Source organism: Rhinopithecus roxellana, chromosome 15 (genome assembly GCF_007565055.1).
Source record: "Rhinopithecus roxellana isolate Shanxi Qingling chromosome 15, ASM756505v1, whole genome shotgun sequence".
NCBI lineage: Eukaryota > Metazoa > Chordata > Mammalia > Primates > Cercopithecidae > Rhinopithecus > Rhinopithecus roxellana.
Genome location: NC_044563.1, coordinates 21434861 through 21462345, shown reverse-complemented (window position 1 = coordinate 21462345; position 27485 = coordinate 21434861). Strand labels below are relative to the sequence as shown.

At 53.1% G+C, this 27485-nt stretch overlaps 1 protein-coding gene across 1 annotated transcript; it reads left to right on the top strand.

The window, feature by feature from the left end:
- Window positions 1-9770: 9770 nt before the first annotated feature.
- RTN4RL2 (reticulon 4 receptor like 2) lies at window positions 9771-27180 on the top strand. Its single transcript, XM_010353406.2, has 3 exons — window positions 9771-10133; window positions 16892-17373; window positions 25809-27180. Exons 1-3 carry the CDS (start codon window positions 10103-10105, stop codon window positions 26556-26558), a joined length of 1263 nt encoding a protein of 420 aa, XP_010351708.1. The 5' UTR covers window positions 9771-10102; the 3' UTR covers window positions 26559-27180.
- The last annotated feature ends 305 nt before the right edge of the window (window positions 27181-27485 follow it).

The window sequence follows — 27485 nt, the reverse complement described above, 5'->3', positions numbered from 1 at the left end:
GCTGGGGAAGCTCTGGGAGACGGACCAGGCAGAGGGTGATAAGACCGGAATGGGAGGCTGGAGCATAAGGTAGTTCACTTTTTCCCAAAGTGGGGTGTACAAACCTTTATACTGTTAATGATTTCATTTTATTGTGCACTGAAAAATAAAATCAACACATTTAATGAATGATTCCAAGGGGATTCCTGCTTTTACAAAAAATGCTAAAGTAGGCATTCACTTTAAATTAAAGTGAGTTGATTTAAATTTCAAAATTACTAAGTCACAGTACATAATGTGTGAGCCGCAGCTATCCCCAAAATCATCATAGCGATACATTAATGACTGAAGTTCTTTAAACATTGACATACAATGCCAATTCTGGAATTCAGCTCAAATTCTGTAATTACACAGGCTGGGGTTGAAACCCAGCTTTTTTGCTGACTGTGTAAAATTAGGCAGGAGGGCTAACCTTGCTGAGTCTCAGATTTCTAATCTGTAAATTCAAGATAATACTAGTTTTTAATCTCACAGGGTTGTTGTGAAGATTCAATGAAATCACAAAATGTGAGGACGATCTGGCTGTGACATCTGTCACCCCACTGATCTCCAAAGTTGATTCGGCTGATCAGGTTGGCTGGGCACCTGTCCCCTTTCTCCTTCACCACTCCACATGTATTCCTCCCGAAACTGCACACTTGGTCAAAGAGGAAGACCTTTCCTGATAGAGGAGGACCATTCTTCAGTCAAGGGTATATGAGCACCTGTTCTCCCCTGCCAGAATCTCCAAACGAGCTCTCAATAAAATCACAAGATTTTATTGTGCACGGTAGCATGAGTCTGTAATCCCAGCTACTCAGGATGCTGAGGTAGGAGGATTGCTTGAGCCCAGGAGTTTGAAACCAGCCTGCACAACATAGTGAGACCCTGTCTCAAAAAACAAAAAAAAGGAAAGAAAAGAAAGTAAGAAAAGAATAATAATAGTAATAAATCACCTGTGCAACGTGCTCACTTCTTTCTTTGGAATGTAGCAAATATACCTAATAAATGTGATCATTGTAATCATCATAGTGAGCACAGTCTAAAGCATCTTGACTTTATTCTATAAGCAATAAAAGAGGATTTGTTTTTACAGAACGCATTCTGTTGCGAAAATAATTTTTCTTTTTTTTTTTTTTTTGAGACGGAGTCTTGCTCTGTCGCCGGGGCTGGAGCGCAGTGGCCAGATCTCAGCTCACTGCAAGCTCCGCCTCCCGGGTTTATGCCATTCTCCTGCCTCCGCCTCCCGAGTAGCTGGGTCTACAGGCGCCCGCCACCTCGCCCGGCTAGTTTTTTGTATTTTTTTTTTTTTAGTAGAGACGGGGTTTCACCGTGTTAGCCAGGATGGTCTTGATCTCCTGACCTCGTGATCCGCCCGACTCGGCCTCCCAAAGTGCCGGGATTACAGGCTTGAGCCACCGCGCCGGGCCTGAAAATAATTTTTCAACATTAACAAAGAACATTCTTCAAGTAAAAGGAAAAACACCCATCTTTCTCCCAACCTTCAATAATTTTCAATTTTGCATATTCTCCAGACTTTGTCAATATGAATAATTACTTTGCATGGTCGCCATCAGTGTTCACGCGATTTTTTTATCCTGCCAATTTATAAACAAATATGATGTTATAAACTGGTTTCCATGTTTCTGCATATTCTTCATAATTATCATCTTGTGGCTGTATAATATTGCATTGACTATATTAACCATGGTTTTCTTAACCATTTCACTGTCTGGGGAAATGGAGGATAATGCCAGGGTCATGCCTGGAGCTTTTTTTGTCTATTGCATTATATTCTTAAGATCAAATCCCAGCAGTGAGATTAGTCAGTCAAAAAGTAATAATATTTTCAAGGTTCTTGTTATATTTTACTAAATTGTTTTTCAGACTTTTGCACACTGCTTCCAGAGATGTAGGAACACAGACGTCATCCAACCTTGCCAGTGCTGGGTGATGGTGTTTATAAAATTCTGCTAATTTAATAAGTATGAAATGCTATCCTCACACGGCTTTCATTTCCATCTCTTTGATCACTAACAGGTTGAACTATTTTCCAAGTATTTGTTTACTGTCTGCATATCCTCTTGGGTGAAGTAGTCATCCACATCCTTCACCTGTTTATCTGTTGAAATCTTGAGGCTTGTCCTATAAAAGTGAGCGAGCACTTTGGAGTCGATAGACATTAATCACTTCCAGCCAGATTTGGCCATTGCGGCTTCTGAGCAGGGGGATGCATGATCAAAACTATACCCTGGACAGATTAACTTTAAATTAATTAGAGAAAATGGGCTGAGAGGCAGAGACATGTGTCAGTGGCCTACTGTGTTTGATCCTACAGTGGGGGCCTGAACTGGAGCAATGGCCTGAGTCCCCCACTACCAGTAGCAGGAGGCTCCATGTCCCCCATATTAGAGCTTGCGGCACTTCCATTTGCCCCACCTCCTACAATACCCCACATACATGTACTCACTCTCTCTTGCAAATCTAATGGCTTCAATCCCCAGAATTTAAGGGGGAAGGAATTGATCTGTCCTGTTCACTTACTGTAGAAATGAGAAAAGTGTTGCCCACATGGGGTCACCTAATGAAGGGATGCCATCCCCAACTGGTGCCTATAAGGAAATGGGGGAGGGTTGGAAAGTTGGTGCAAAAGGCAACAGGGAATCATCAGAGTCTCTTGCCCCATGAATAGAGGGTTCTCGGATTAAGAGAGTCCCAGGCAACTACAGGAGGCAGAGCTTGCAGTGAGCCGAGATCGCGCCACTGCACTCCAGCCTGGGTGACAGAGCGAGACTCCATCTCAAAAAAAAAAAAAAAAAAGGGACAGTCCCAGGCAGCTAATCTCACAGCCACTCTGGACAGGGCTTCCCAATGCTTCCCCAACCCACCTCCATCCTAGACTTTACCCACTCCGCTGAACACAGATGTGACCTATAGCACCTCACACCACGATTATTTGATGAGCGCCTCCCCCAGTAGACTATGTTTCTGATAGGTCAGCAACATTTGCTGAATACCTACTCTGAGTCGGGGCTGTGCCAGGTGCACGAAATAAACAAAGCCAAAGAAAACATGGACCCTGAACTCAGCAAGTTCAGAGTCAAGTGGGATAGGGAGGCTCTCTTCACTGGAAGGTAACTCCAAGAAACAATGGGACTCAACTTTCTAACCAGAGAGCTCCAGGGAGCCAAAATTCTGACTTCTGGTTAAGACTGGCGTGGAGCTTCATTAAAGAAGAAGAGATTTACGCAGACCTGAGTTCATAGCCTGGCTTTGCAGCTTTTAAGTCATGTAACCTTTGATGAAGTTATGTGACCTCTCCACCCAGCTGCCCCTAACACTTGCAGAGACAGGGCTGGAGCGCAAAGGGAGGCACTGGTACCCCAGCTTGGTAATCGCTACCCCACTAGTACAAGCCGGGCAACCCCTGCCCACAAGGCATCCCTAGCCTCCCAACTGCAAGCATCACTCTTGCATTTTGAAAGGAACCTGACCTTCGAAATCTAGGTTCAAATTTAGAATGACCCAACTCCTTGAAGTTCTATATAGAAATACAGCCAGCAGCCAGGCCCAGTGGCTCATGCCTGTAATCCCAGCACTTTGGGAGGCTGAGATAGGTGGATCACTTGAGGATAGAAGTTCGAGACTAGCCTGACCAATATGGTGAAACCCCGTTTCTACTAAAAATACAAAATTAGCCAGGCATGGTGGTGCATGCCTACAATCCCAGCTACTTGGGAGGCTGAGGCAGGAGAATTGCTTGAACCTGGGAGGTGGAGGTTGCAGTGAGCCAAGATCGTGCCATCGCACTCCAGTCTGGGCAGCAAGAGCAAGTGCGAAACTCCATCTCAAAAAAAAAAAAAAAAATACACCCAGCTCCCCTCCACTTCCCAAACACAGCTCCATCTCAGGCAACAAAGAGCCTCATGTCCATACATGTGAATATCCCACTCATATGTCTAAGGCCCAGCCACACCCTCTCCAAACATCTGCCCCTTGGCTACCCTTTGGCCATGGGTTCATGCACTGGCAGAAAGGTAGTTCAGAGAAGAAGCCCACAAAGGCCCAGGAAGTCAACTTGAGCTTTTTGAGACTCCAGGGTCCAGGATACCCTAAGTGTGGTCTGGAAGAGAGACGCAGCCTCTGGGAGGCACATCCCTTGGCCTTAGGGACTTCTTGCCCCATTCAGGGAAACTGGCTAGAGGAGGGCCAGAGCAGAGCCCTCTAAAGCACAGGGCTCAGGAAAGGACTGTTTTTGCCCAGATCTAAGAGCAGCACCACCTCTCTGAGCCTGTTTCTCCATCTGTAAGAAGGGGATATTCACAGACTCTCCCCCATAGAGTTACTCTACATCAGCCAGCACACATAAGTTCATGACATGAAGCAAGGACTTAATATATACCCGTTATATTATAAATAATAGGCCGGGCATGGTGGCTCGCACTTGTAACCCCAGCACTTTGGGAGGCCGAGGAGGGTGGATCACAAGGTCAGGAGTTTGAGACCAGCCTGGCCAACATGGTGAAACCCCGTCTCTACTAAAAATACAAAAAATTAGCTGGGCGTGGTGGCGTGCGCCTGTAGTCCCAGCTACTCGGGAGGCTGAGGCAGGAGAATTGCTTGAACCTGGGAGGCAGAGCTTGCAGTGAGCCAAGATCTTGCCACTGCATTCTAGACTGGGTGACAGAGAAAGACTCCATCTCGAAATAAATAAATAAATAAATAAAATACATGGACAGGGACCCTAAAAACGAGACAAGGAAAGAGAAAAACATGTTCTGACAACCTTGGCCTTTATACTAATCTAGGTTTTCTTCCCTGGTTTAGAAAGGGCCTAGAAAGGAGCCCTGTTCCCCTTGGACCAGGCAGAACAGGGCGTGGAACTCACTGTGGAAGGGTTCTGGGTGACAAGTGCACCTCCGTCCCTCTACCTCCCAGCACAGTAGGCAGCACATGGGGCCACTGACTGGCTCAGGAGCAGGTCTGGTGACCAGTGGGCGAGCTGAGGAGCCCAGGATGGGGTCTGGAGGAATCCCTAGAAAATCTGATTCTCCCCCGTGCCCAGAGCTGAGAAAGTGGAGGCAGCGTGGGATCTAGCTGAGAGGCTCCATTTTTGGTAACTTCTAGTTTGGCAGTCATGGAGACACCCAGATGATACTAAGATGTAGCTTTGCAGGACTCTCAAGAATATAGAGTCCAAGATATTCCCTTCAATGATGGGACCCTAAAGCCCAGACAGGAGAGGTCTAGCCCAGTTACTCAGCTGTCTGGAGGGAGAGTCCATGCTGGAACTCAGGACTTTTAATTTGGGCCAGGATTCTTTTTACCACAGTGGGCATCCCTGGCAAAAGCCAGGTAGGGTGGAGCTGTGAAGGTCATCTGAGGGGTAGTTAACGTGGGTAGGAAGTCATATCTAAAAAATGACCCCCAGACCTGGCTCTGCCACTCACTCCTTATGAGACCACAGGTGCTGGGTGCAGTGGTTTCACACCTGCAATCCCAGCACTTTGGGAGGCCAAGGCAGGCAGATTGCTTGATTCCAGGAGTTCAAGACCAGCCTGGGAAACATAGTGAGACCCCCATCTCTACAAAAATTGGCCAGGCGTGGTGGTATCTGCCTGTAGTCCCAGCTACTTGGGAGGCTGAGGTAGGAGGATTGCTTGAGCCTGGAGAGGTGGAGGTTGCAGTGAGCCGGGATCATGCCACTGCACCCCAGCCTGGGTGACAGAGTAAGACAGAGTGACACACTGTCTCAAAAAAATAAACGACTGCAGGTCATCATTTTTCTTTCTGCCTCTAGACTGCAATGCCTATTTCTCCAGATTGTCATTAGGCTAAAAGTAAAAATATTATCAGCATTTATCCAACACAGGGTCAGCTACTCAGTTATGTTCTTTCATGTTTTGTTTCTTTTACTCCTCAAACAACCCTATGAGCTGGAAATGAGTATCGCCCTCCTTCCTCCCACCTTATTTATTTATTTATTTATCTATCTATCTATTCATTTATTTATTTTGAGACAAGGTCCTGCTAAGTCACCAGGGATGGTCTCAAACTTGAGCTGGGAACTAGTGTCAACACCCCCCAATTTCTTTTATTGATTGATTGACTGGTTAATTTTGAGGCAGGGGTCTCGCTAAGTTGACAGGGCTGGTCTTGAACTCCTAGTCTTAAGCAATCCTCCCACCTCAGCCTCCCAAATTGCTGGGATTACCAAGACGACCCACCATGCCCGCTCCCTCCCATCTTCTGAATGGGAAAACTGGGGTTTGAAAAAGTAAGCGACTTGCCCAAGGTCCCCCCTCTAGCTAGAAAGCCGCAGAGCCAGGGCACAAACCCATCAAAGCCTGTGCTCTCCACCACTGAGCCACCGCACCTTGCACACTAACCGCCAAGCGTTCTACACAGTGAAGCAGTGAAGGTGCCAAAGAGGTGAAGGGAAGAGCCAGGGAGGTTCTGTGGACTCACTCGGTGGGTATGCCCAGAGGGAAGTGGGATCTTGGGTGGCACATTGACAGTAGCTGCGCTGTTAGTAAGTGTGAACTCGGAAGTCCAGACTCATCCAGTCTGTGCCAATATACCCCTCCTTCTACCTGGTCTCTTTTCCAAAGCCCGCTGTTCTCCAGACAATGGGGTGGGCGCGGGGGGGGGGTGGGGTGGGGTGGGGGTGGCGGTCGTCTTCCTTTCCAGGGAAAATCCGTCGCTGAGCCCATCTCCAGAGATCTTGGCTTCCCGTGGGGCTGCAGATCCATCTAGAGCCACCAGAGGGCGGGCCAGCACTGCAGCTGAGGCCTAAAGACCCAGCACCCCAAAGCCCGGCCAAGCCTCCAGCCCAGAGTCCAGCCAGAGGCTGAGTCCTCGATTAAACCTTGCCATCAGCTTACTCCTCGGATCTCAAAACATCTAACTGCAGAAGCCCAACTCATGTTCAGGCATGGTGTGTCTGATTCTACTGGGACAACAATCGCCACCGAAGAATTACTGCCAAAATCGTAACGACATCACCTACCTACCACCCCTCCACACACACAGACCTCATTTTACCAAGCACTTTCTCATACCTGGAGTGCCTGGAGACTTAATGCAGCCTCGCGATGACCGGGTAGCCTCACCGTACAGATGAGGAAACTGAGGCACAAGGAAGGGGAGTACATTGTCCAGGGTCACCTGGAGAACTCTGATCTCCAGACTCAAGTTTCCAATTCCTCCCCTCTCCCCAACACTAACTGGAGCTGGGTGGAATGGGGACAGCAAATGTGGATGGCGAGAGGAAAGAGGGGTCAGAGTTCTCTACAGAGAAGACCAAATGCATTGTGGCACCTACTGTAAAATGAGACCAGCCAACCACCAGCCAACCACCCAAAAGTCTTCAGTGGGCACCTGCTGGAAACACAACAATGGATGACAGGAGTTCCCTGCCCTCAAAAAGCTGGTAGTCTAGTTGGGTGTGGAGGGGATGAGTCAGCAGATAATTATGGGAAACCGTGACACCTGTATAACGGGCGGGGATGCGCAGAGGGGCTGCGACTGCCTGGAGCCAGGGATTCCTGGACGGGGCTTCCCTTTCCTCGCAGCTCGTCCCGGGAGGGGGAACTCCCCTCCCAGCTTCGGGGTTCCGCCTGCGCTGGGGGCCCGGGGTCCCCTCCCACCCCTCTCCGAAGAGCGCGGGCCCCGGGAACCGATGACAGCACACCTGAGTCAGCCCGCCGCCCACCCGCCCCTCAACGTCTGTCTCCGCATCTTGTGATATTTCGCTCCCCGGGAGCCAGCCCCACTGCGCTCCGGAGGCAGCTCGGCAAACAAACCCAGCGACAGATTGTGCCGCGGCTCATTCCGGGGAAGGACGCCAAACCCCACCCTGCTACCCCCAACACTCCCTCCCCGCCGCCGCCTCCAGGCCCTCCCCCAGGCGCGGGCCCTAGTCGGGGTGGGTCCTGGGGAAATGCAGGGGCCTGTCCTGCCTCCAGGAGATAGGGGGAGCCCGGGGTGAGGGGAGACAGGAACCCCACAGATGCTCCTTTCTGTTTCTACCTGATCCGAAAACGAGAAGGGCGGGAGAGGAAATTTAGGGGCACAGAGAGGAGCTGGGAGCCCCGGAAGGTCCGAAAATGGAACCAGCAGGGGGCGCCCGAGAGCCGAGGTGCCCGCGGGCCGGGAACTTGCGAATGAAACTGGGGGAGAGAAAGGGAGGCAGAGACACCGAGACACACAGACACGAGACACAGAGATGCAGGGAGCCCCGAGCGGGAGGAGGAGAGAGACGAAGATACGGAGAGACAGTGAGAAAGAAGACCAGGCAGGGAAACAGACGAGTAAAGAGAGGAAAGGCCCGAGAGAGGGAGGGAGGGAGGGAACAGAGACGGAGACCACGAAATATGAATAAGAGTCGGGGGAGAAAACCAGAGAAATCGAATGAAAACGCAAGAATAACGAGAAACCGTGGAAGGAGCAGAGAATGAATGGGAAGAATAAGACCAACATTTATCAAGCGCCGACTGTATGCCAGGCACTGCGTTGGACCCTGGCACGGATAGGAAAGGAGGAGCCGCGGCGCGGGCGGCGGGGTGAGGGGCTTCTGCGCTTGCGGGAACGACAGCGCACGGGGCTCAAGGGCCCGGCACGGCCGCACCCGCGGCTCCAGCACCCCCAACCCCGCCGGCGCTGCCTGGCCACCGTACCCGAAGCGGCTCCCCCGAGGGCCCCAAGCGTATCCCACGCCGGGGCGGCTCCGCGGACGAATTGGACCGAGTCAAGACCTGGGAGCTTTTGTAGGGAAGTGCATAGGTGATGGGTCGGCTGATACTGCCACGAAGGGCCAGAGGGGCTCCAGTGAGACCATAATCCGCCCCTCTTTAAAAGGGTATAGAGAAAGTTCGCACGAAACCAACAGTCTTCTCCCCAGCTTTGGGTCCTCTCCTGCACCCCCGCGGGGGATAAGATCTCCCCTCCCGGACGCATCACACATACACACAAAAAACGCACACACTCGCACACGTGCCCAACTCGCACCCGCTCGTAAATGCGCTAAGGGGCATACACACACCGGGCACATATTTCTTCTCCACCAATCCCCAAGATCGCAAGCGCAAAACCTCGCACAGCCTCACGTTTCCCACCAGCTTAGACATGCACGCTGGCGGACTCTCAGCCGTTCACCGTGTGCACACTCACGTGCCCCCCGCTTCCCCAAGCCCGTACAAAGGGTAACGTGCAAGCATCCTGAGTCACACCTGCACAAGCATCCTTGCGCGCACGTGCACGCTCATATGCACTCTATCTTGCACGCACAAACTCCTGCATATGCTATTCTTATAGTCGCACACTGGGCTTGAGGTCTGGGAATGGAAGGAGAAGTGGAATCTTGGAGCTGTCCCAGGGGACAGAAACGCTGGAGGCCGGGGCACTGGCGCGAGGGACGCGGCTGGGGGCGGGGGAGGGGGTGACCCAGAAGCTCATCTTCTGGAAAGTTGGGAGGGGGGAACAGGACAAGTCCACGGGGTTCCCCTAAACTACCGCATTTCCCCAAGAAGGGATTTCTCTAGAAGCGTGGCGCCGCGAGGACGATCGAACACAGTCCTTCGGGTCCCTTGAGCGGGGGGAGGGGGGTGGGGTGGAGGGGGTTAGAAAGCCGCTCCCGCCTCCTAGTGGTCGAGAAAGGGTTAAGTCGGCAAGTCAGCAAGCGAGGGAGGAGCCAGCGAGTGCGGGAAGGAGTGGGGGTGGTTGGGAAGAGCTTCCTCGCTGTCCCCACTCTCCCTCGGCTAGCAGCCTGGGCGCACGGACCGACGGACTGACGGACTCTCGAGCGGACAGTGCAGCTAGCGGGGCGCGGGCGCTGGGCGTTGACTGCCAGCCCAAGCCCTCCCCGCCCCGTCGCGCCCCGCCCCGTCCCGTCGGGGCCGATGGCTCCTCCCGAGGCCCGCAGCCCGGGGGGCGCAGGGTAGAGCGCAGCGGCCCGGCCACGCAGCCCGGGGACTCCCGGGCCCTCCCGGAGCCCCGCGGGGTCCCCGCCGTGCATCCGGCGGGCTCAGGGAGCGAGTGGGAGCGCCCTCCCCCCGCCGCCCCCTCCCCCGAGCGTCGAGACAAGATGCTGCCCGGGCTCAGGCGCCTGCTGCAAGGTAAGAACCCCGGCGGCGGGAGAGCGGAGGGCATCCTGGGGAGAGAAGCAGGGCGTCCCTTCTTTCAGGGATCTAGGGTGGGGCAGTTGGGGATGTGGGGTAACCTGGGGAAGGAGAAAAGCTCAGCGCTGGGGCCGCGCCCCCGCCGCCAGGGCTGCTCTCAGCAGGAGGGCACTTGGCTAGGAGCCTGCAGGCGCGTGCGAGGAGCTCGTGACCGAGGTGGGACGCAGGGGACAGGTGGACCCGGCCCGGAGGGGGAAGGGAAGCTCAGGTTCCACTGTCCCGGCTCCACCTGCTCCGGGGGACGCCGAGGACTCTGGCCGGCTGGGGAAGCGCCGACTCAGCAACTCCTCCTGCCCGGTGCCTCAGCACTTTCTGGCCACCTGGGAAGACAGGAGATGTGGGTAGGGGGCTGTCTGGGGAGGTAGGACGCGCAGAGGGAAATCCGAGTGGCCCTCTTTGGTAGGACAGATGGAGGGCGCCAGAAAGAGGATAGTTCTACTGATTGAGTGACAGATAAGGGTGTGGGCCAGAGATTGGGGGTGGGGTGGGGAGGGGTCAGGGGGAGAGTGATAGGAAGGGGAAGTCAAAGATGGAGAAAGTGGTGAGGGAAGCTGAAAGGAGGAGGGAGATGGAGCGGGGGAGGGGGAGGAGGAGAAGGAATAAAGGTTAGACGGGAAAAGCGTGGAGGGAAGTGGGACCCAGGTGAAGACCAAGGAAGAGGGAAGGAGAGGAAAGACCAGATCAGGGGAGGGGTGGGAAGAAGACTAGGGACGGGGACCCAGAATCCGCGGATGGACGTAGCAGGAAAGAGAATTAGGACTGGGACCCTGGGGACCGGAATGGAAAAGGAGAATGGAAAGATCAGAAACCAGAGAAGGATGGGGATGGTGGCTAGAGAAGGGGCATCAGGAACTGGGGAAGAGGGTTGGGGACTGGGAACCATGGGTGGGAGAAGGGCTGGAGAGGAGGGACAAGGAGGAGGAAGAGAAAGGCTGGGAGAGAGGGACTGGGGGCTGGGGGGTGCTGCCCAGGGATGAGACAAAGAGGCTTCTGGTAACCACTTCCACGTGGGAAGCCCTCCATTCCCAAAGCGCCTGCCTGCCACATTTCTTCTCTCAGGGAGTGGCTGGTGGGCCAGATGGGGGGTGCTCTGAGCTCAGGGCCTTGGGGGTGGCTGTGAGGGACAGAGGGTGAAGACTTTGGAAGGGGAGTGGCAGCCTCTGAGGGTGGGCAACCAGGCTGGCTCCTGTGCTGCCATTTATTTATCCGGCCCGGACGTTGGATTCTGCAGCCACCGCCACCACCACGGTGGCTGCTTATTTTGGGGTGTTACATTCTGGCAGAGTGAGAAGCTGTTTGCAGCAGCTCTAAACCTCCGTCACCCGCGTCAGTGCCTCCCCAGGCCCCTGCGTCACTGGTATCACCACCACCTCCGTCCCACTCCTCAGCTCCCACCTCCTCAGCCCCTGCCCCCACAGCATCTGCCCGCAGGCCCTGGCCCTTCCCTGAAGCAGCCTGTTGGGCGTGGAGCCCTTGCTTCTCGTCTGGGACCCTGTGCCCCTCCTTTCAGAGCAAGAGGCCTCCGCTGCCTTTCCAGGGAGCATCCTTTCCTGGGAGCATCCTTTCCTGGGAGCATCCTTTCCTGGGACCACTCTCTACCAGAGACTCTGCCCTGTGGGTGGGTAGCCTGGATCCTGCCCCCTACCTTGGGTCTAGTTTTCTCCTCCTCAAGTTCCTTCTTCTACAGGGGACTCCAGCCCAAAGAGTGGCCTGTGGGCTGAGAACTTTGTTTCTGAGCCTTGGTACTCCAAGGTTTAATAGCCAGAGTCCTGGACAGTGGTCCCTCATTGAACGGATACTTTTGGCTCTGGATACTTCAGCCTTCCGGGATCAATACCATGTTCTAGCCTCTCTTGGCTCCCTCCCCTGGTCAGTTCTGGCCATATCGTCTGGACAGGGGTCATCTCTTCTTGACTCCCAAATGTAATTACTACTCTAGAGCAACTGCAACTGGAAGCCTGGGAGATGAAATTTGCAGAGAGCTGGAGTCCCTTTCTTGCCTTGACCCTGAAATAGCCAAACAGACTCAGCATTGTGGCTGGCCCAGCCCTAGGCACCTGTGTGCAGTTTCTCTCCTGTCTTTACCTCAAGGGCAGTGTCTCACACATTCAGGCGTGGTTTCTGCGGAGGATGTGACGACCTCTTAAAGAAAGGTCAGAGAGTCTCTCTGACATGGGCTTGATGCCCCTTTTTTCCAATCTGGGTTCCACCTTGTACTAGCTGCACGACCTGAGGCCACTGTGTCAAGTTTCTGGGGCTCCCTTCATCTGCAAATTGGGGGCCACAATACTGACCTCTAGGGGGTTATGTGTGTTGTGTTTAATGTGTAAAGAAGTTAACATGTACAAATGCAGTGCCTGGGACAAAATAGGTGCTTCCTGGTTTCCTCCTACCCTGCTATACTCTCCCCTGCAGCTCTAGCCAGCCCCTGCTGACTTTAGAGGAGGGGGTGAGCCTAGAGGGCGGGGGAGGCTGCTACAAAGGGCTTTCCTCTGTCCATGAAGTAGTGGAGGGATGAAATGAAGGCTTCTGAGAAAGACAATGAAGGCAAGCTGTAGAGATCTGATCAGGAGGCCTGGGGTGCTCAGAAACTGACACTGCCCCTCCCCAGCTCTCAGCGGTGTCACCTGTGACATGAGGGGTCGGCTCTAGGTGGCCACCGAGGTATCGCCCTTTCCAGCTCTGACACTCTGTGCATCTTGCCCCAGTCTCCACCGGGAATTCACAAAATGAAGGCCAGGAGCAGAGCTGTGGTCCTCGGGAGAGAGAGGAGGCCTGGGCCTGGAGGGAAGGAGTGGTGGTGAGGAGGTGTAAGAACAGGGGGTGGGGAAGGGACATGGCAAGAAAGAAAAGGGCACACACTGGGCAGGGCAGGGACCGAGGGCGGGAGAGGGAGGGAAAGGCACAGCTCTCTAGTCCTCCAACCCCCCAGTCCCGCCACCTCTGCCCTGGAGTGCTCGCTCCAGCCCCAGCAGGCCTGGGGGCAGTGAAGCCCAGAGCCCCCCACTCTCCCCTCCTCCTTGCCTCCAGTGAGAGCCTCAGCGTGAATTATGGATGAGCTCCTTGGGTTACAGCTGCTTTGCACGGCAGTGGCAAGGGCCAGAAATGGCAACAGAGTCACTGTTATGCAGCAGCTGTTATGGAGGGGCGCCCAGCACGGGGTCGCTCTTCAGAGAGCCTGCAGGGACCACTCTCATGGGCTGGGGGAGGTGAGCCCTGGCTGGGGGAGACATGGGAACAAGATGGAAGGAAGGAGCGTGGGGAAAGAGAAGAGAAGCAGTCTAATGCGGGCAGGTGGGGAGCAGGAGAGTCTAGGGAAAGAAAGAGGAGTAGGCACCCTTGCCAGCTCCTGCAGAGTTTACCCTCAAGCTGGAAGGAGCCCTGGTGCCAGGGGAATGGGCCATGCCTCTGGGGCCCTCTGAGATTGCATATCCTTCCCTCTGTCCCTCCTGGGGCAGCGTCAGTGCGGAGGCTGGGGAAGAACTCCGTAATCCTCCAGGGGCTGGTGGCCATCAGGGCTCACACTCTGGTGAGCTTGTGGATAAGGGGTAGGATTAAGGGATCAGAGAAGGATTTGGCTTCTTTTGGTGTCAAGTCCTTAGGGAGGTAGAGATTAGAGGGTGACTCTGACAGGAAGGGAAGTGCCCTGGCTAGGCATCGAGAGACTTTTCTGGCCTTTTCCCTGCCAACACTTTGCTGTGTGACCTTGGGTAAGTCGTTTGCTCTCTCTGAGCTCCAATCATCACCTCAGTAGAACAGATGCTTGAACCAGAGGAATCGAGGGGACCTTTCCAGCTTTGAAATCTCCAGTTCTAAGCCCCAAACTTCAACCCTCATGAAACCCACTCAGGGTCCCCACTGTGCTTCCACACTCCACCTCTGCCTGGTTCAGATGAGGGGTGAGAGACATTGCTCCTCCACCCCACGTGGGTCTGAGAAAGGAGGAGAAAGTAATCGTGAAACGCCGCACGGGGGAGGGGTGAGAAGGGCCGAGAAACGCGGAGGTGGTGTGAACGAATGGAACAGCAGCCGCTGTGTCACTGAGTATTACATCACACCCAGCCTACACACGCACGGGGCCCGGCGCTCACACACACGCGGAGGACAGCCAGCACGCACCGACGCAGCACCGACGCAGCACCCGGAGGGGCCGGGGACACTCACGGTGGGGCCCAAAAGCGAGGAGCAGCACACTGGGAGTGTGGATTTTTCACCCCACACCTGTATGCTCCCCCCTCTGGAGGAGGAACACCAGGGCAGCTGGGATGCCAGCGTCACACTCGGGGCCTGTCGGTCCCGTGCGTGCACACCTGGCTCAGCAGCACTGCATTTGGTGAGCACCTGGCTCACACCACTACCCAAAATCACAGACACATACACACATTCACACACATGACAATCTCAGGAGCGTGACACATCACATACAAAACAACCACTGAGCATGTGCAGTTTGCAGCCTTGGAGATCCCACACTCAAAATCACCAGCCCCTCAGTCTCTCCCAGGGTCTCTGAACCCCAGGGAGCCCCAGGATCTCAGGGTGCAGAAACAGGTCTTCCTCCCCTCTGCCTTCAAAAGCCTAGGATGTTGCTTGAAGCAGAAGGTGTTTAGTCACCGTGTGCCCAGGGAATGACTGCCTGGCTTTGGGAGTGCAGGCTCCCTTTCTCCCCAGGCAAAACAGCCAGAAGAAAATCCCAGGAGTCACCTGGAAATCATGAGAAAGTGTAGAGGTCAAGCTAGTTCCGGCCTAGAACTTTATCAACTATAGTGAGGGCAGGAAGGTAAAGGCCAGGGATGATGGTAGGCCCTGCACCCCTATTCAAGTATGAGTACAGGCACCTGCACTTCACTCTCTAGTCCCCAGGCTCTCTAGGCCTGCTTTTTCATCAGTATCCTAAGAAGGATGGATCATATTCAACCTTCAAAAGTTACTTTGGGAAAAAACAATTTTTTTTTTGGCTAGATGCAGTAGCTCATGCCTGAAATCCCAACACTTTGGGAGGCCAAGGTGGGAGGATTGTTTGAGGCCAGGAGGTTGAGACCAGCCCAAGCAACATAGCAAGACCCCATGCCTACAAATTTTTTTTTTTTTTTTATGAAGTCTCACTCTGTCACCCAGGCTAGAGTACAATGGCGCAATCTCAGCTTACTGCAAGCTCTGCCTCCCAGGTTCACACCATTTTCCTGCCTTAGCCTCCCAAGTAGCTGAGACCACAGGCATCTGCCACCATGCCGGCTTTTTTTTTTTTTTTTTTTTTTTTTGTATTTTTAGTAGAGAGAGGGTTTCACCGTGTTAGCCAGGATGGTCTCGATCTCCTGACCTCGTCATCCACCCGCCTCGGCCTCCCAAAGTGCTGGGATTTCAGGCGTGAGCCACCGCGCCCGGCCAAAATTTTTAAAAAATTAGCTGGGTGCAGTGGCATGGGCCTGTGGTCCCAGCTACTCAGGAAGCTGAGGCAGGAGGATCGCTTGAGCCCAAGTGGTTGATTACAGTAAGCTGTAACCGTACCACTGCACTCCAGCCTAGGCGATAGAGCAAGACACCGTGTCTCCAAAAGAAAAAAAGAAAAAAGTGTTTAAGTAACTGCGAATGAGGAGAGCCTGGGGTGTAAAATGCAGATTCCCAGGCTGTCCCCCCAGGAATTCTGCATCATGCCTAGGACTGGCTGGTGGCCTCACTTAAGAGCCCCACTGAGCCCTGACCCTTAAGGCCCCTCCCAGCACAGAAAGGCTCTGACTCTGCAAGGGTGAAAAGTACAGGAAAGTAGGGCACTAGGCACCAGTGGGCTGGCAACACCAGACCCCAGGGTGAGTCCATTTCACACGGGCCTCAGATCTCCAAAGGGTCCCAGGTTACTTCCAGTCATTCTCCAGTAGAGTGACTTTGCCCTGAAGGGGACATTTGGCAATGTCTGGAGACATTTTGGTTGTCACAACTGGAGGCAGGGTGCTGCTGGCATCTAGTGGGTAGAAGACAGAGATGCTGCTAAGTGCCTTATATAGGGCTGCCTCCACAACAAGGAACTATCCGGCCCAACTGTCAATACTGAGGCAGAGAAACCCTGACGTTAGTCTTTTGACATTAATTTCTAGACAAGGTCAAACATGCAACAGTGAAAACAGGAATGAAAAGATTATCATTCTTCAAACAATTCACAGTGCTTTCTACAATGGCCTTTTGGCATTATTTTTTAATATACCAGAAGCCTCAGAAACTGGAAATGGCCAGGCCACTTGAGGCTGTAACGTTGTCCCCTGAGACCCCAAACATGGGAGCGCCAGGGCTCTAGGCCTTTATTTTTATTTTTTAATTTCTTCCCCCTGAAACAGGGTCTTGTTGTGTTGCCCAGGCTGGAGTGCAAAGGTGTGATCATTGCTCACTACAGCCTCCAACTCCTGGGCTCAAGTGATCCTCCTGCCTCAGCCTCCCAAGTAGTTGGGACTACAGGCACATGCCACCATGCCTGGCTAATTTTTTTTTTTTTTTTTTTTTGTAAAGACAGGGGTCTCCCTATGTTGCCCAGGATAGTCTCAAACTCCTGGCCTCAAGCAATCCTCCTGCCTTGTTCTCCCAAAGTGCTGGGACTACAGGTGTGAACCACCATATTCAGCCGGATCTAGGCTATTACCAAGTGGGTGGGCTGGCACTCCTGCCCTGGAAGCCCACCTAGTAAGTTTTGCTTCCCCTCCCCACAGCTCCCGCCTCGGCCTGCCTCCTGCTGATGCTCCTGGCCCTGCCCCCAGCGGCCCCCAGCTGCCCCATGCTCTGCACCTGCTACTCATCCCCACCCACCGTGAGCTGCCAGGCCAACAACTTCTCCTCTGTGCCGCTGTCCCTGCCACCCAGCACTCAGCGACTCTTCCTGCAGAACAACCTCATCCGCACGCTGCGGCCAGGCACCTTCGGGCCCAGCCTGCTCACCCTGTGGCTCTTCTCCAACAACCTCTCCACCATCTACCCGGGCACTTTCCGCCACTTGCAAGCCCTGGAGGAGCTGGACCTCGGTGACAACCGGCACCTGCGCTCGCTGGAGCCCGACACCTTCCAGGGCCTGGAGCGGCTGCAGTCGCTGCATCTGTACCGCTGCCAGCTCAGCAGCCTGCCCGGCACCATCTTCCGCGGCCTGGTCAGCTTGCAGTACCTCTACCTCCAGGAGAACAGCCTGCTCCACCTACAGGTGAGCCAGCCCTGCGCCCACCCTCAGCCCCTTTCTGCTTTCCTCTCTCTGTGGGCCCCTCTGCTCCCCGACCCTGGCGTGCGTCCCTCCTCTCTCCCCAGGCCACCCTTCCTGCCTCAGCATCTCCATTTCTCTCTGTCTCTGTCTGTTTTCTAAGTTTCTGTCTCTTTCAGATTCTCCAGGGGCTTTACTTTGTCCCTTCTGTCTGTCTCTCTACCTGTTTAGGTCCCTTGCTGCTCCTCTCTCTCTCTCTCTCCAACTCCACAACCTTCACCTCTCTGCCTCTGCCTGTCTGTCTGTCTATCCCTTTCCATCCATCACTGCCTCTCTCACTAACTTGCCTCCCCCATCTGTCTTCTGCCTCTTCTGTCTGTCTCCCTTCACACACCCACTCTGCATACACCCCCATGTCTGTCTGCGTGTGTGTATCTGTCTCTTTCTCTGATCTCACGTGTTTGCCTTCAGGGTACTCTGCCTTCCCCCAAGGTCCACTGCCCAAAGGTCTTTGCAGCTGTTTTTCTCACCCACCCTCAAGTCTGCCCACATCACAGGGAAGTAGAGAGAGAAGGCAGAGCCACAGCCACTGGCATCCCACAGAAAGTTGCGCTTCTCTCCAATTCACTGGGTAATGGGATGGGAGAAGCCCACAACCCTTCTAGATTCTCGTTGTCCAAACCTGTCATCTCAATGCAGGGGAAGAAAGAAAAGGGTAAATCTCTGTTATGCAGCTGGAGAATGGATGCTCTGAAAATGGAAGGAATAACAGTAATTGTTATTTATTGTTATTATTATTGATCTAATTATTGTTTATTGTTGTTGTTATGCTGACTGTTTGACACAGAAATCCTCCCACTCCATTTCCCCAGGAAGCAGTAACACACCCTCCAAACCACCCTGAGAGAAAATCTTCCCTTGGCTACAGAGCCTCTGGCTGGAAGGGGGTGAGGATATCCAAATTCTGCCCTCTCCCTACTGGAACCTGGAAGGTGCTGCCTCTGCCTCATCCAGGGCTAGTGCCTAACTAGTTACCAATCTGCTGGTTGGAAAATCAGGTCAGTGCTGATGATGCTAATGATAATAACAATAGCCATAACAATCTAACAAACATACTGAGCGCCCACTACGAGCTAGATGCTAAGAATACAGCAGTGAACAGAACAGACCAAACCCCCTGCCTTCGCAGAGATACCATTCCCATGAGGAGGGGAAGAAGTTAAATGCACAGTATATTGGAGAAATATGTCTTCTGTTATTCTTATTGTTGCCTAAATAGTGACAGTAATAGCAGTAGCCGCCACCACTTAGTGGGTACACAGGGTCAGTCCCTGTGCCAAGCACTTTACAGGTATCCACTCTGCCATTTACAAGCGTGTGGCTTTTTTTTTTTTTTAGACGGAGTCTCGCTCTGTCGCCCAGGCTGGAGTGCAGTGGCCGGATCTCAGCTCACTGCAAGCTCCGCCTCCTGGGTTTACGCCATTCTCCTGCCTAAGCCTCCCGAGTAGCTGGGACTACAGGCGCCCGCCACCTTGCCCGGCTAGTTTTTTTTGTATTTTTTAGTAGAGACGGGGTTTCACTGTATTAGCCAGGATGGTCTCAATCTCCTGACCTAGTGATCCGCCCGTCTCGGCCTCCCAAAGTGCTGGGATTACAGGCTTCAGCCACCGTGCCCGGCCGGCTTTTTTTTTTTTAACCTCCTCAGACCTCAGTTTTCTCATCTGTACAATGGGGGTAGCAGGAGCACCCATCTCCTAGGGATTTTGAAAGCATTAAATGCATGAATAATTTGTAAAGCACTTAGAATAGTGCTTGGCATACGGTAAGTGCTATATAAATGCTTGTTAAAATACTATTTTAAAAAAAGAAACGAGCCTTATTTAACATTGGTTTCAGTGAAGTGGCCCAACTTGGACTCCATCCTGAAGATGTGGGTCAACTTCAAGGATTATACTGAGGTCATGAGTGAGTCCCAGACAACACCCTCCTTTTGTCCTCTTCCTAAATTTCCCAGCACCTCACAGTTTATGAAGTGTACTCAGCCACCTCATCTCATTTCTATAGCCCAGTTGGGAGATTATTTCTGCCTCCTTGTTAACAATGAAGAAGCTGAGGCTGGGGGCCCTGAAGACTCTATAGAGATATAGTCGCCTCTAATCATAAATCTTTCAACCATTGTCGACGTGACTGGAGGCTTATGTCTTCTCACCACCACGTTCAGCCTCACAACAGCCTGATGATAGGGACAGTTAGGGGCACTAGGGACATGGAACGAATGTTCCTGAGACCATATAGCCAGGAAGAGCTGGTGCTTGAACCTCATGGTCTGGCTACAAGGGGACAGTACTCTGGAGTACTATTGAGCAGACTTATGTTTGAAAGCACACACTTTGGACTCAGCAAGACCTAGGTTCAAATCCTGGCTCCTATATAACTTTGGACAAATTACTTAACCTCTCCCAATCTCCATTTCCTCATCTCTAAAATGGCAATCAGGATAGTACTAAATAATAATCTTTTTTTTTTTTTTTTTTTGATACGAAGTCCCGCTCTATCGCCCAGACTGGAGTGCAGTGGTACGATCTTGGCTCACTGCAACCTCTGCCTCCCAGGTTCAAGTGATTTTCCTGCCTCAGCCTCCTGAGTAACTTAAGATTACAGGCGTGCGTCACTACACCCAGCTAATTTTTGTATTTTTAGTAGAGACGGTTTCACCATGGTGGCCAGGCTGGTCTCCAACTCCTGACCTCAGGTGATCCACTCGCTTCGGCCTCCCAAAGTGCTGGGATTACAGGTGTGACCCACCATGCCTGGCCAATAATAATCCTTATTTAAGAAGTTTTGTAAGGATTAAAATGTAAGGCATTTAGCACAAGGCCATACTCTCAAGATATGGGCACTATAATAATAATAATTACTACTACTACTACTACTACTACTACTACTACTACTACTACTACTACTGAGATCAAATACTACTACAAATTGATCATGCATTTAATGCTTCCAGAATCTCCTTATCAATATATATTAGTTATTTAGGAGGAATTTGGAGTCAGAGGTCCTGAGCTTGAATCCCTGGTCTGCTATTTTCTGACTTATTTAACTTTAGGCAGGTTGCTAACCCTCTCTGAACCTCACTTACTTTATCTACAAACTGGGAATAATGAAAATAATACCTTCCACCAAGAATGGCTGTAAATAGGAAACGAGTTAGTGTATAGAAAGCCCATAGTTCAGGCCTGGTATGGTCAAGTATGGCCACTTGAGGTCAGGAGTTCGAGACCAGCCTGGCCAACATGGTGAAACCCCATCTCTACTAAAAATACAAAAATTAACCAGGTGTGGTGGCAGGCGGCTGTAATCCCAGCCACTAGGGAAGCTAAGGCAGAAGAATCACTTGAACCTGGGAGGCAGAGGTTCCAGTGAGCTGAGATCGTGCTACTGTACTCTAGCCTAGGTGACAGAGCAAGACTCCATCTCAAAAAGAAAAAAAAAAACACATAGTTCAGTGCTGAAAAAATGTTATTATTATGATCCCATCCTCCATTGACTCTCGGGCCAAGAACAGCGATCAGGACCTGAGGTCAGCAAAGGCTTGGGCAGAGGGGACCTCAGGTGGACACTGGGGTCTTCTGAAATGGGAAGTGTTTGTTCTCCATGCCCCTGGCATGAATGGTACCAGGCATCATGAGAAGGAAGCAACTTCACACTTGGCCTTTTATAGAGGAGATGGAAAAAACCACCTCTGCCTGTGAACTGCCTGGTGGAGCTGGGCTGGGAGATGCCACAGGCAGGTGAGGAAATATGTGGGTTGGGGTGAGATCTGCAGGGTACAGGTGTAACCCAAGATGGAGCCAGGCCTGCTGCCCTGAAGGGGAGCTCCACCAGAGGACCACAGCTTTTCAGATTGCGGAAGGTAGACACGGAGATGGGGTTGGGTAGAGGTTCTCAGGGACTGTCTGCTGTATGCCAGGCACTGTGCCAGGTGAGTTCATTCATCAACAGATATTTACTGAGTACCTACCACATGCCAGGCAATGTTCCAGGTGCTAGGGATTCAGGGGAGAACAGAAACAGTGGCCCTGTTCTCCCAGAGCGTATTCCCTACTCAAGTGTAGACAGATGATAAAGACACTTGTTTTCTATTTTTATTATTATTATTATTATTATTTTGAGATGAAGTCTTGCTCTCTTGCTCAGGCTGGAGTGCAGTGGCACAATCTCGGCTCACTGCAACCTCTGCCTCCCAGGTTCAAGTGATTCTCCTGCCTCCGCCTCCCAAGTAGCTGGAATTACAGTCATGTGCCACCATGCCTGGCTATTTTTTGTATTTTTAATAGACATGGGGTTTCACCATGTTGGCCCGACTGTTCTCGAACTCCTGACCTCAGGTGATCTGCCTGCCTCGGCCTCCCAAAGTGCTGGATTACAGGTGTGAGCCACTGTGCCTGGCCGACACTTGTTTTCTCTTTCAATCATTACAATGGCCCGCATGGTTTTTGTTTGTTTTGTTTTTGTTTTTGAGACAGAGTCTCACTATGTCACCCAGCTGGAGTGCAGTGGCGCGATCATGGCTCATTGCAGCCTTACCTCCTGGGGTCAAACAATTCCCTCATCTTAGCCTCACCAGTAGCTGGGACTACAGATATATGCATTCATGTCCAGCTAATTGTTGTATTTTTATAGAGACAGGGTTTCACCATGTTGCCCAGGATGGTCTTGAACTCCTGAACTCAAGCAATCCACCCGCCTCGGCCTCCCAAACTGCTGGGATTACAGGCATGAGCCACTGTACATGGCTGGCCTGAATGGTTTAAAAACAGTCTTTACGCTCAAGCAGATCAGATCTCAGTTTAAATCCCAGCCACACCTCCAATTTGCTCTATGGTTTTGTGCAAGTTATTTAACTACTCTGTGCCTCGATTGACCCATCTGTGAAATGGGGATAACCTGTACCTTGGGGAGCAGGGGTTGTGAGGATTAAAGGAGATACTACTGAGCTCAGCCCAATGTCTGATACGAAGTGAGTATCCAATGAATGGTAGCTATCCATGAACATTTACCAGGGAGGACACCAACTGAAGCCCAGCAAAATAAAAGCACAGTCCGAGGTCACCCAGCTAGTAAGGAACGTGACCTAGAATTGGCCCAGGTCTGTCTGACTCCAGAGTGCAGTTGTTCAGTAGTCTCTGGAGTTGGGAGCCACGTTACTGCATATTAGCTGTTGGACCCTAGGCGAGTCACTTCACTTCTCTGAGGCTCCCTCTCCTAATCTCTGAAATGGAGATAATAATAGTATCCACCTCATAGGGTTGTGACGATTAAGTTACTATATAGGATCTGTGTAGCACAGAACTTGGCACATGGTAAGAGCTCAATAAGTTACCTGCTTGACAATGCTGACGCCGATGATGACGATGATACCCATCCTAGACTGATGAGCTCTGTGAGCGGGGGTGCCTGGCACAGAGTAGACTAACTCGGTACAGCTCTGTTGAATGAATGAGGCACATCCCAGAACTCACTAATTCATAAAAATCAGATGCGGATGGGATCTTAAAGATCACCTATCCCAAGGCCCTTGTTTCACAGATGAAAAGACCAAGGCACAGAGAGGTGCTTGGAGCTGTCCAAGGTCACACAGCCCAGCAGCTGATTTGATTAGTATCAGAGCCAAGAGCTGGGAGTTTGGAGGGAGGCAAGGTTAAGAACAGGATGCTGTCAGGGAAGCGGGCAGGGATGCGGTGTTAAGATTCCAAATGGATCCAGAGAGCTGTGAACCGGCCAGTGGGGAGGCGAGGGAAATGTGGTTTTTGAAATGGAAGAGGATGACTTTAGCAGAGGCTCTCAGCCCGGAGGGAGGGGAGATAGGGAGGGGCGGAGGAAGAGCTAGGGCTGTGAAAGTCGAGAGCTTATTAATGCACAGAGAACGGTTTTAACAGGGGAGAGAGGAAAGACCGGATTTGAGAGCTACAGTCAAGGAAGTGGCAACAGGATTTGGCAACAGCTTGGATAGGGGGAGGGGGCAATGGACCCCAAGGTGGAGGCTCAGAGAAGGGAGGGGCAGGACTTTTTGCAGAGAAACAAAAGGAGAGGAGAGGAGGTTGGAATCAAGAAATTCTGTGGGCCAAAACCTGGGGCTGTGGGTCAAAGGTACCTGAATTCCCTAGGGTCTCTGAACCTTTGGTCTACTCTTCCTGACCTCCCAAGGTCCCCAAAATGTGAATTACCCCTGTTCCCTCTCCCCCCACCCCTGGCCCCTTATCTATCCTCTGACCATACATCTCTGGGTGTGTCCTACTCTTGCTGCCACTCCATAAAAACAGGAACCCTATTTAGGTGTTTGAGTGGCAGAGATTCCAAGCCTACCCCCTGGATGGGCCTGGAAGAGAAAAAGAGCACCAGGCCATGGTGAGCCAGTCTGAGGCCAGGGAGGTGCAAGGAGCCAGCTGGAGGCCTGAGCCAGGATTTGGGGTAGTGGCAGCAGGGGGCGGAGAACGCTGGTGTCAGAGGCAGCCGAGAAGGTTGAGGGGGACGGATCTCAATGTGGCCAAGAGGAGGGCTCTTGGCAGGCTCAGTTCCTGTAGCGAAGAGGGCGGAAGCCAGATGGGAGGGGGCGAGAACAGGCAGGAGCACAGGAAGGTGGAGGCTGTGGGTGTGGGCTGGGAGTCAACGCCCTCCCCCAACCTGAGGCCTCCGACCAGGCTCCTGGGTGGCAGGCACAGGGAGGGGAGTGTCTCCCCAGGCAGTGAGGGAGGGAGAGCCACAGTCAGGGAACAGGCCTCCCGGGCTGAGCTGGCCTGAGCAGAGTGGATGCTCCTGTTCTGAGACCCGGACCTCCTGGAACCTGCTGACCACAGTGATGCCCTGCACAAGAAGGGAGGACCTCAAGGCACTGAGGTCAGGGAGCTGAAGTCCTGCTCCCCTCGCTGGCAAGCCCTTATCTCTTTGAGCCCCGGTGCTCTCCTCTAAAAAAGTGAGATGGGCTGATGGGTGCCAAGGCATTAGCTCCCAAGTCAGCTGATCATCAGCTCACTAACCCTGGTGAGGTGGTTATAATGCAGAGTCCAGGAGTCCCCACTGCCACCGTGGGCCACACGCCCCACCACCCCCTAACCCCCGTTAATTCTGAACTATAGTTCCAAGGTCCTTTCCACACTTACGTGGCCTGATTAGGTGACTCCCTAGCCCCAGGCAGGTGGGACAGCGCCTCTAAGGGGAATAGTAATACAATGCGGCTTCCTTCCTCTCCTCTCCTGCCGCCTCTGGGGGTGGAGCTGATGCCCCTCACCGCAATGCCCAGCCTAGTAGCAGGATTTTGGTTCCCCCAGGGAGCTCCTCTTTTAAAGAAAAGGGACAGGACCCAATTCTAACTGAGCCTCTGTTGTCATAGTAGCTACCATTTATTGATGGTTGACTATGCACTTGCCAGATACTGTACCCTTAACAGCATTTTATCATCCAGCCCTCCTTTAGCCTGCTAAGGGGGTTATACATAATAAGGAATGTTACACATACTGAGGAAACTGAGACTCCATGAGGTTAAAACTTGCCTAAAATAACACAGCTAGGGAAAAGGCAAGCTGGATTTTGAACCAGGACTCTACGTGCTGAGTCTGTGGGCTTCATCATTGGACTGAATCCCTGTGTGCTGGGCATGTGTCCAGCACTGCCCTTATATGATCTTTATGTGAACCATCTTCTGGAATCCTCAGAACAAACCCAGGAAGTAGGTACACTCATCCCCATTTTACAGAGGAGGAAACAGGCACAGAGAGATGACTGGCTTGGGCAAGTTAAGAATAATGGCTAACAAACAAAAACAAAAACAAAAATTAAAAAAAAAAAATGGCTAACTCATGGAACGCCACAAGGAAAGGTGTTCTAAGCACCTTCATACATGCTGCTTAATTTAATCTCCACATTATACAGATGAGGAAACAGAGTCACAGATATCCTGAGTGACTTGCCCAAGGTGGCATCAGTTAATGACAGATCCAAGATTTGAAATCAGAAAGGCTGGCTCCCCAGTCTCCATACTTCACCAAACCATAAGTTCTGAAACTCAAACTGTGGTCCTGCCATGGCCACATTGGCTTCCCTGGGGAGCCTGTAGACATGCGGATTCCCAGGCTGCACCCCAAACCTCCTGAATCAGAAACTCTGCCCCCCACCCTGCCGCCCGCTCAGAGATCCGCAGGGGATCCTAATACACCCGAAAAGTTTAAGAGCCACTGACCTCACCAATACCACTTTTTCCACAGCAAATAGGTTAAGAGGAGGCAGAATTCAAATCCAGGATGCAATGAATCAAAAGGTCAACCCTTTCTCTTCTGCCACGGTGCACCCCCTTCCCTCCCTCGGCCCAGGCCCCAGCGGGGTCCGCACCCTGCCTTAGGCCCACTCTATTCTTCTGTGTCCCACCCCACCCCACCCAGGATGACCTGTTTGCGGACCTGGCCAACCTGAGCCACCTCTTCCTCCACGGGAACCGCCTGCGGCTGCTCACAGAGCACGTGTTCCGCGGCCTGGGCAGCCTGGACCGGTTGCTGCTGCACGGGAACCGGCTGCAGGGCGTGCACCGCGCGGCCTTCCGCGGCCTCAGCCGCCTCACCATCCTCTACCTGTTCAACAACAGCCTGGCCTCGCTGCCCGGCGAGGCGCTCGCAGACCTGCCCTCGCTCGAGTTCCTGCGGCTCAACGCCAACCCCTGGGCGTGCGACTGCCGCGCGCGGCCGCTCTGGGCCTGGTTCCAGCGCGCGCGCGTGTCCAGCTCCGACGTGACCTGCGCCACGCCCCCTGAGCGCCAGGGCCGAGACCTGCGCGCGCTCCGCGAGGCCGACTTCCAGGCGTGTCCGCCCGCGGCACCCACGCGGCCGGGCAACCGCGCCCGCGGTAACAGCTCCTCCAACCACCTGTACGGGGTGGCAGACGCCGGGGCGCCCCCCGCCGACCCCTCCACCCTCTACCGAGATCTGCCCGCCGAAGACTCGCGGGGCCACCAGGGCGGGGACGCGCCCACCGAGGATGACTACTGGGGTGGCTACGGGGGTGAGGACCAGCGTGGGGAGCAGACGTGCCCCGGCGCTGCCTGCCAGGCGCCCCCGGACTCCCGAGGCCCTGCGCTCTCGGCCGGGCTCCCCAGCCCTCTGCTTTGCCTCCTGCTCCTGGTGCCCCACCACCTCTGACTGCGGTGCTGAGATTGAAGAGGCCAGTGTCCGATACCCGCTTCCCGTCCACCCGGGGCTGCGGCTCCGGCTCCAGTCCCGCCCCCGCCCCTGGCCTTGCTGCTTCCCTTTCCCCTCCCAGCTCCTCTCCTCCCCCGGGGACCAGGCCTCCTCTCCTTGCCTGCCTCCTGGGCTGTCCTGACTTATGGCAGCCCCAAGAGGGCGCGTGTGGTGGCTCAGCCCTGCCCTCCCCAACTCTGGCCATTAATTCTTCCCCATCCCAAGGCTGGGGTGGGGCCCCCCAGGCAGCCGCTGACCCGCGCTCCTAAGGCCCCACAGCGGACCCCAAGGGGCTTTTGTCTGCAGAGCATCTTCCACCAGCAGAGCCTTTGGAAGCTCCCCCAGGGAGCCCCACCCAGGACCCTTTGGGGGATGCCTCAGTCAGGGCCAGGCTGATCCTGACCCCTGCTTACCCTAGTCCCCTCAACCTCCTGACACTGGAGGAATACTTTTCTCCTAAGTCTACCCTGGACACTTTTTAGGGCACCTGGAGAGAACTTTCCTCTCCACTGTGGCCCCTGCGTGGTGAAGATCAAAAGAAGTTGTTTGGGAAAAAAATTTATTAAAAAATTCTATTATTTTATCTACTGTAAGATTTCTTGACTTGGGACCCCGAAAGTGGAATGAGGTCTCAGAATGTAAGGATTTTCGGGCCAGGAGGGTTGGAGAAGGGGAGCCTTCCCACGCCATCAAAGAGCTTCCTGGTGGCTGGAGGTGGTGTGCGCTCTCCCTGGTGATGAGGAACTGAAGCCCTGCGTTCCAGGTGAGATGCAGTCTGGCAGCCAAGAGTGGGTGCTGGTGGCACCTCTTCTCTTCATTTGTCCAGGGGAAGAGCTGCAGCCAACCCTGAGTCGTCTGGCACCTGAGGAACGAAGCCTGGAGAAGACC

What these genes read in the sequence shown, in the direction of transcription:
- RTN4RL2 (XM_010353406.2), top strand. Translation starts at nt 10,103, where the DNA reads ATGCTGCCCGGGCTCAGGCGCCTGCTGCAAG. An exon ending in GCTCAGGCGCCTGCTGCAAG is followed by an intron (nt 10,134 to 16,891) that starts GTAAGAACCCCG and finishes CCCTCCCCACAG; the next exon opens with CTCCCGCCTCGGCCTGCCTC. An exon ending in ACAGCCTGCTCCACCTACAG is followed by an intron (nt 17,374 to 25,808) that starts GTGAGCCAGCCC and finishes CACCCCACCCAG; the next exon opens with GATGACCTGTTTGCGGACCT.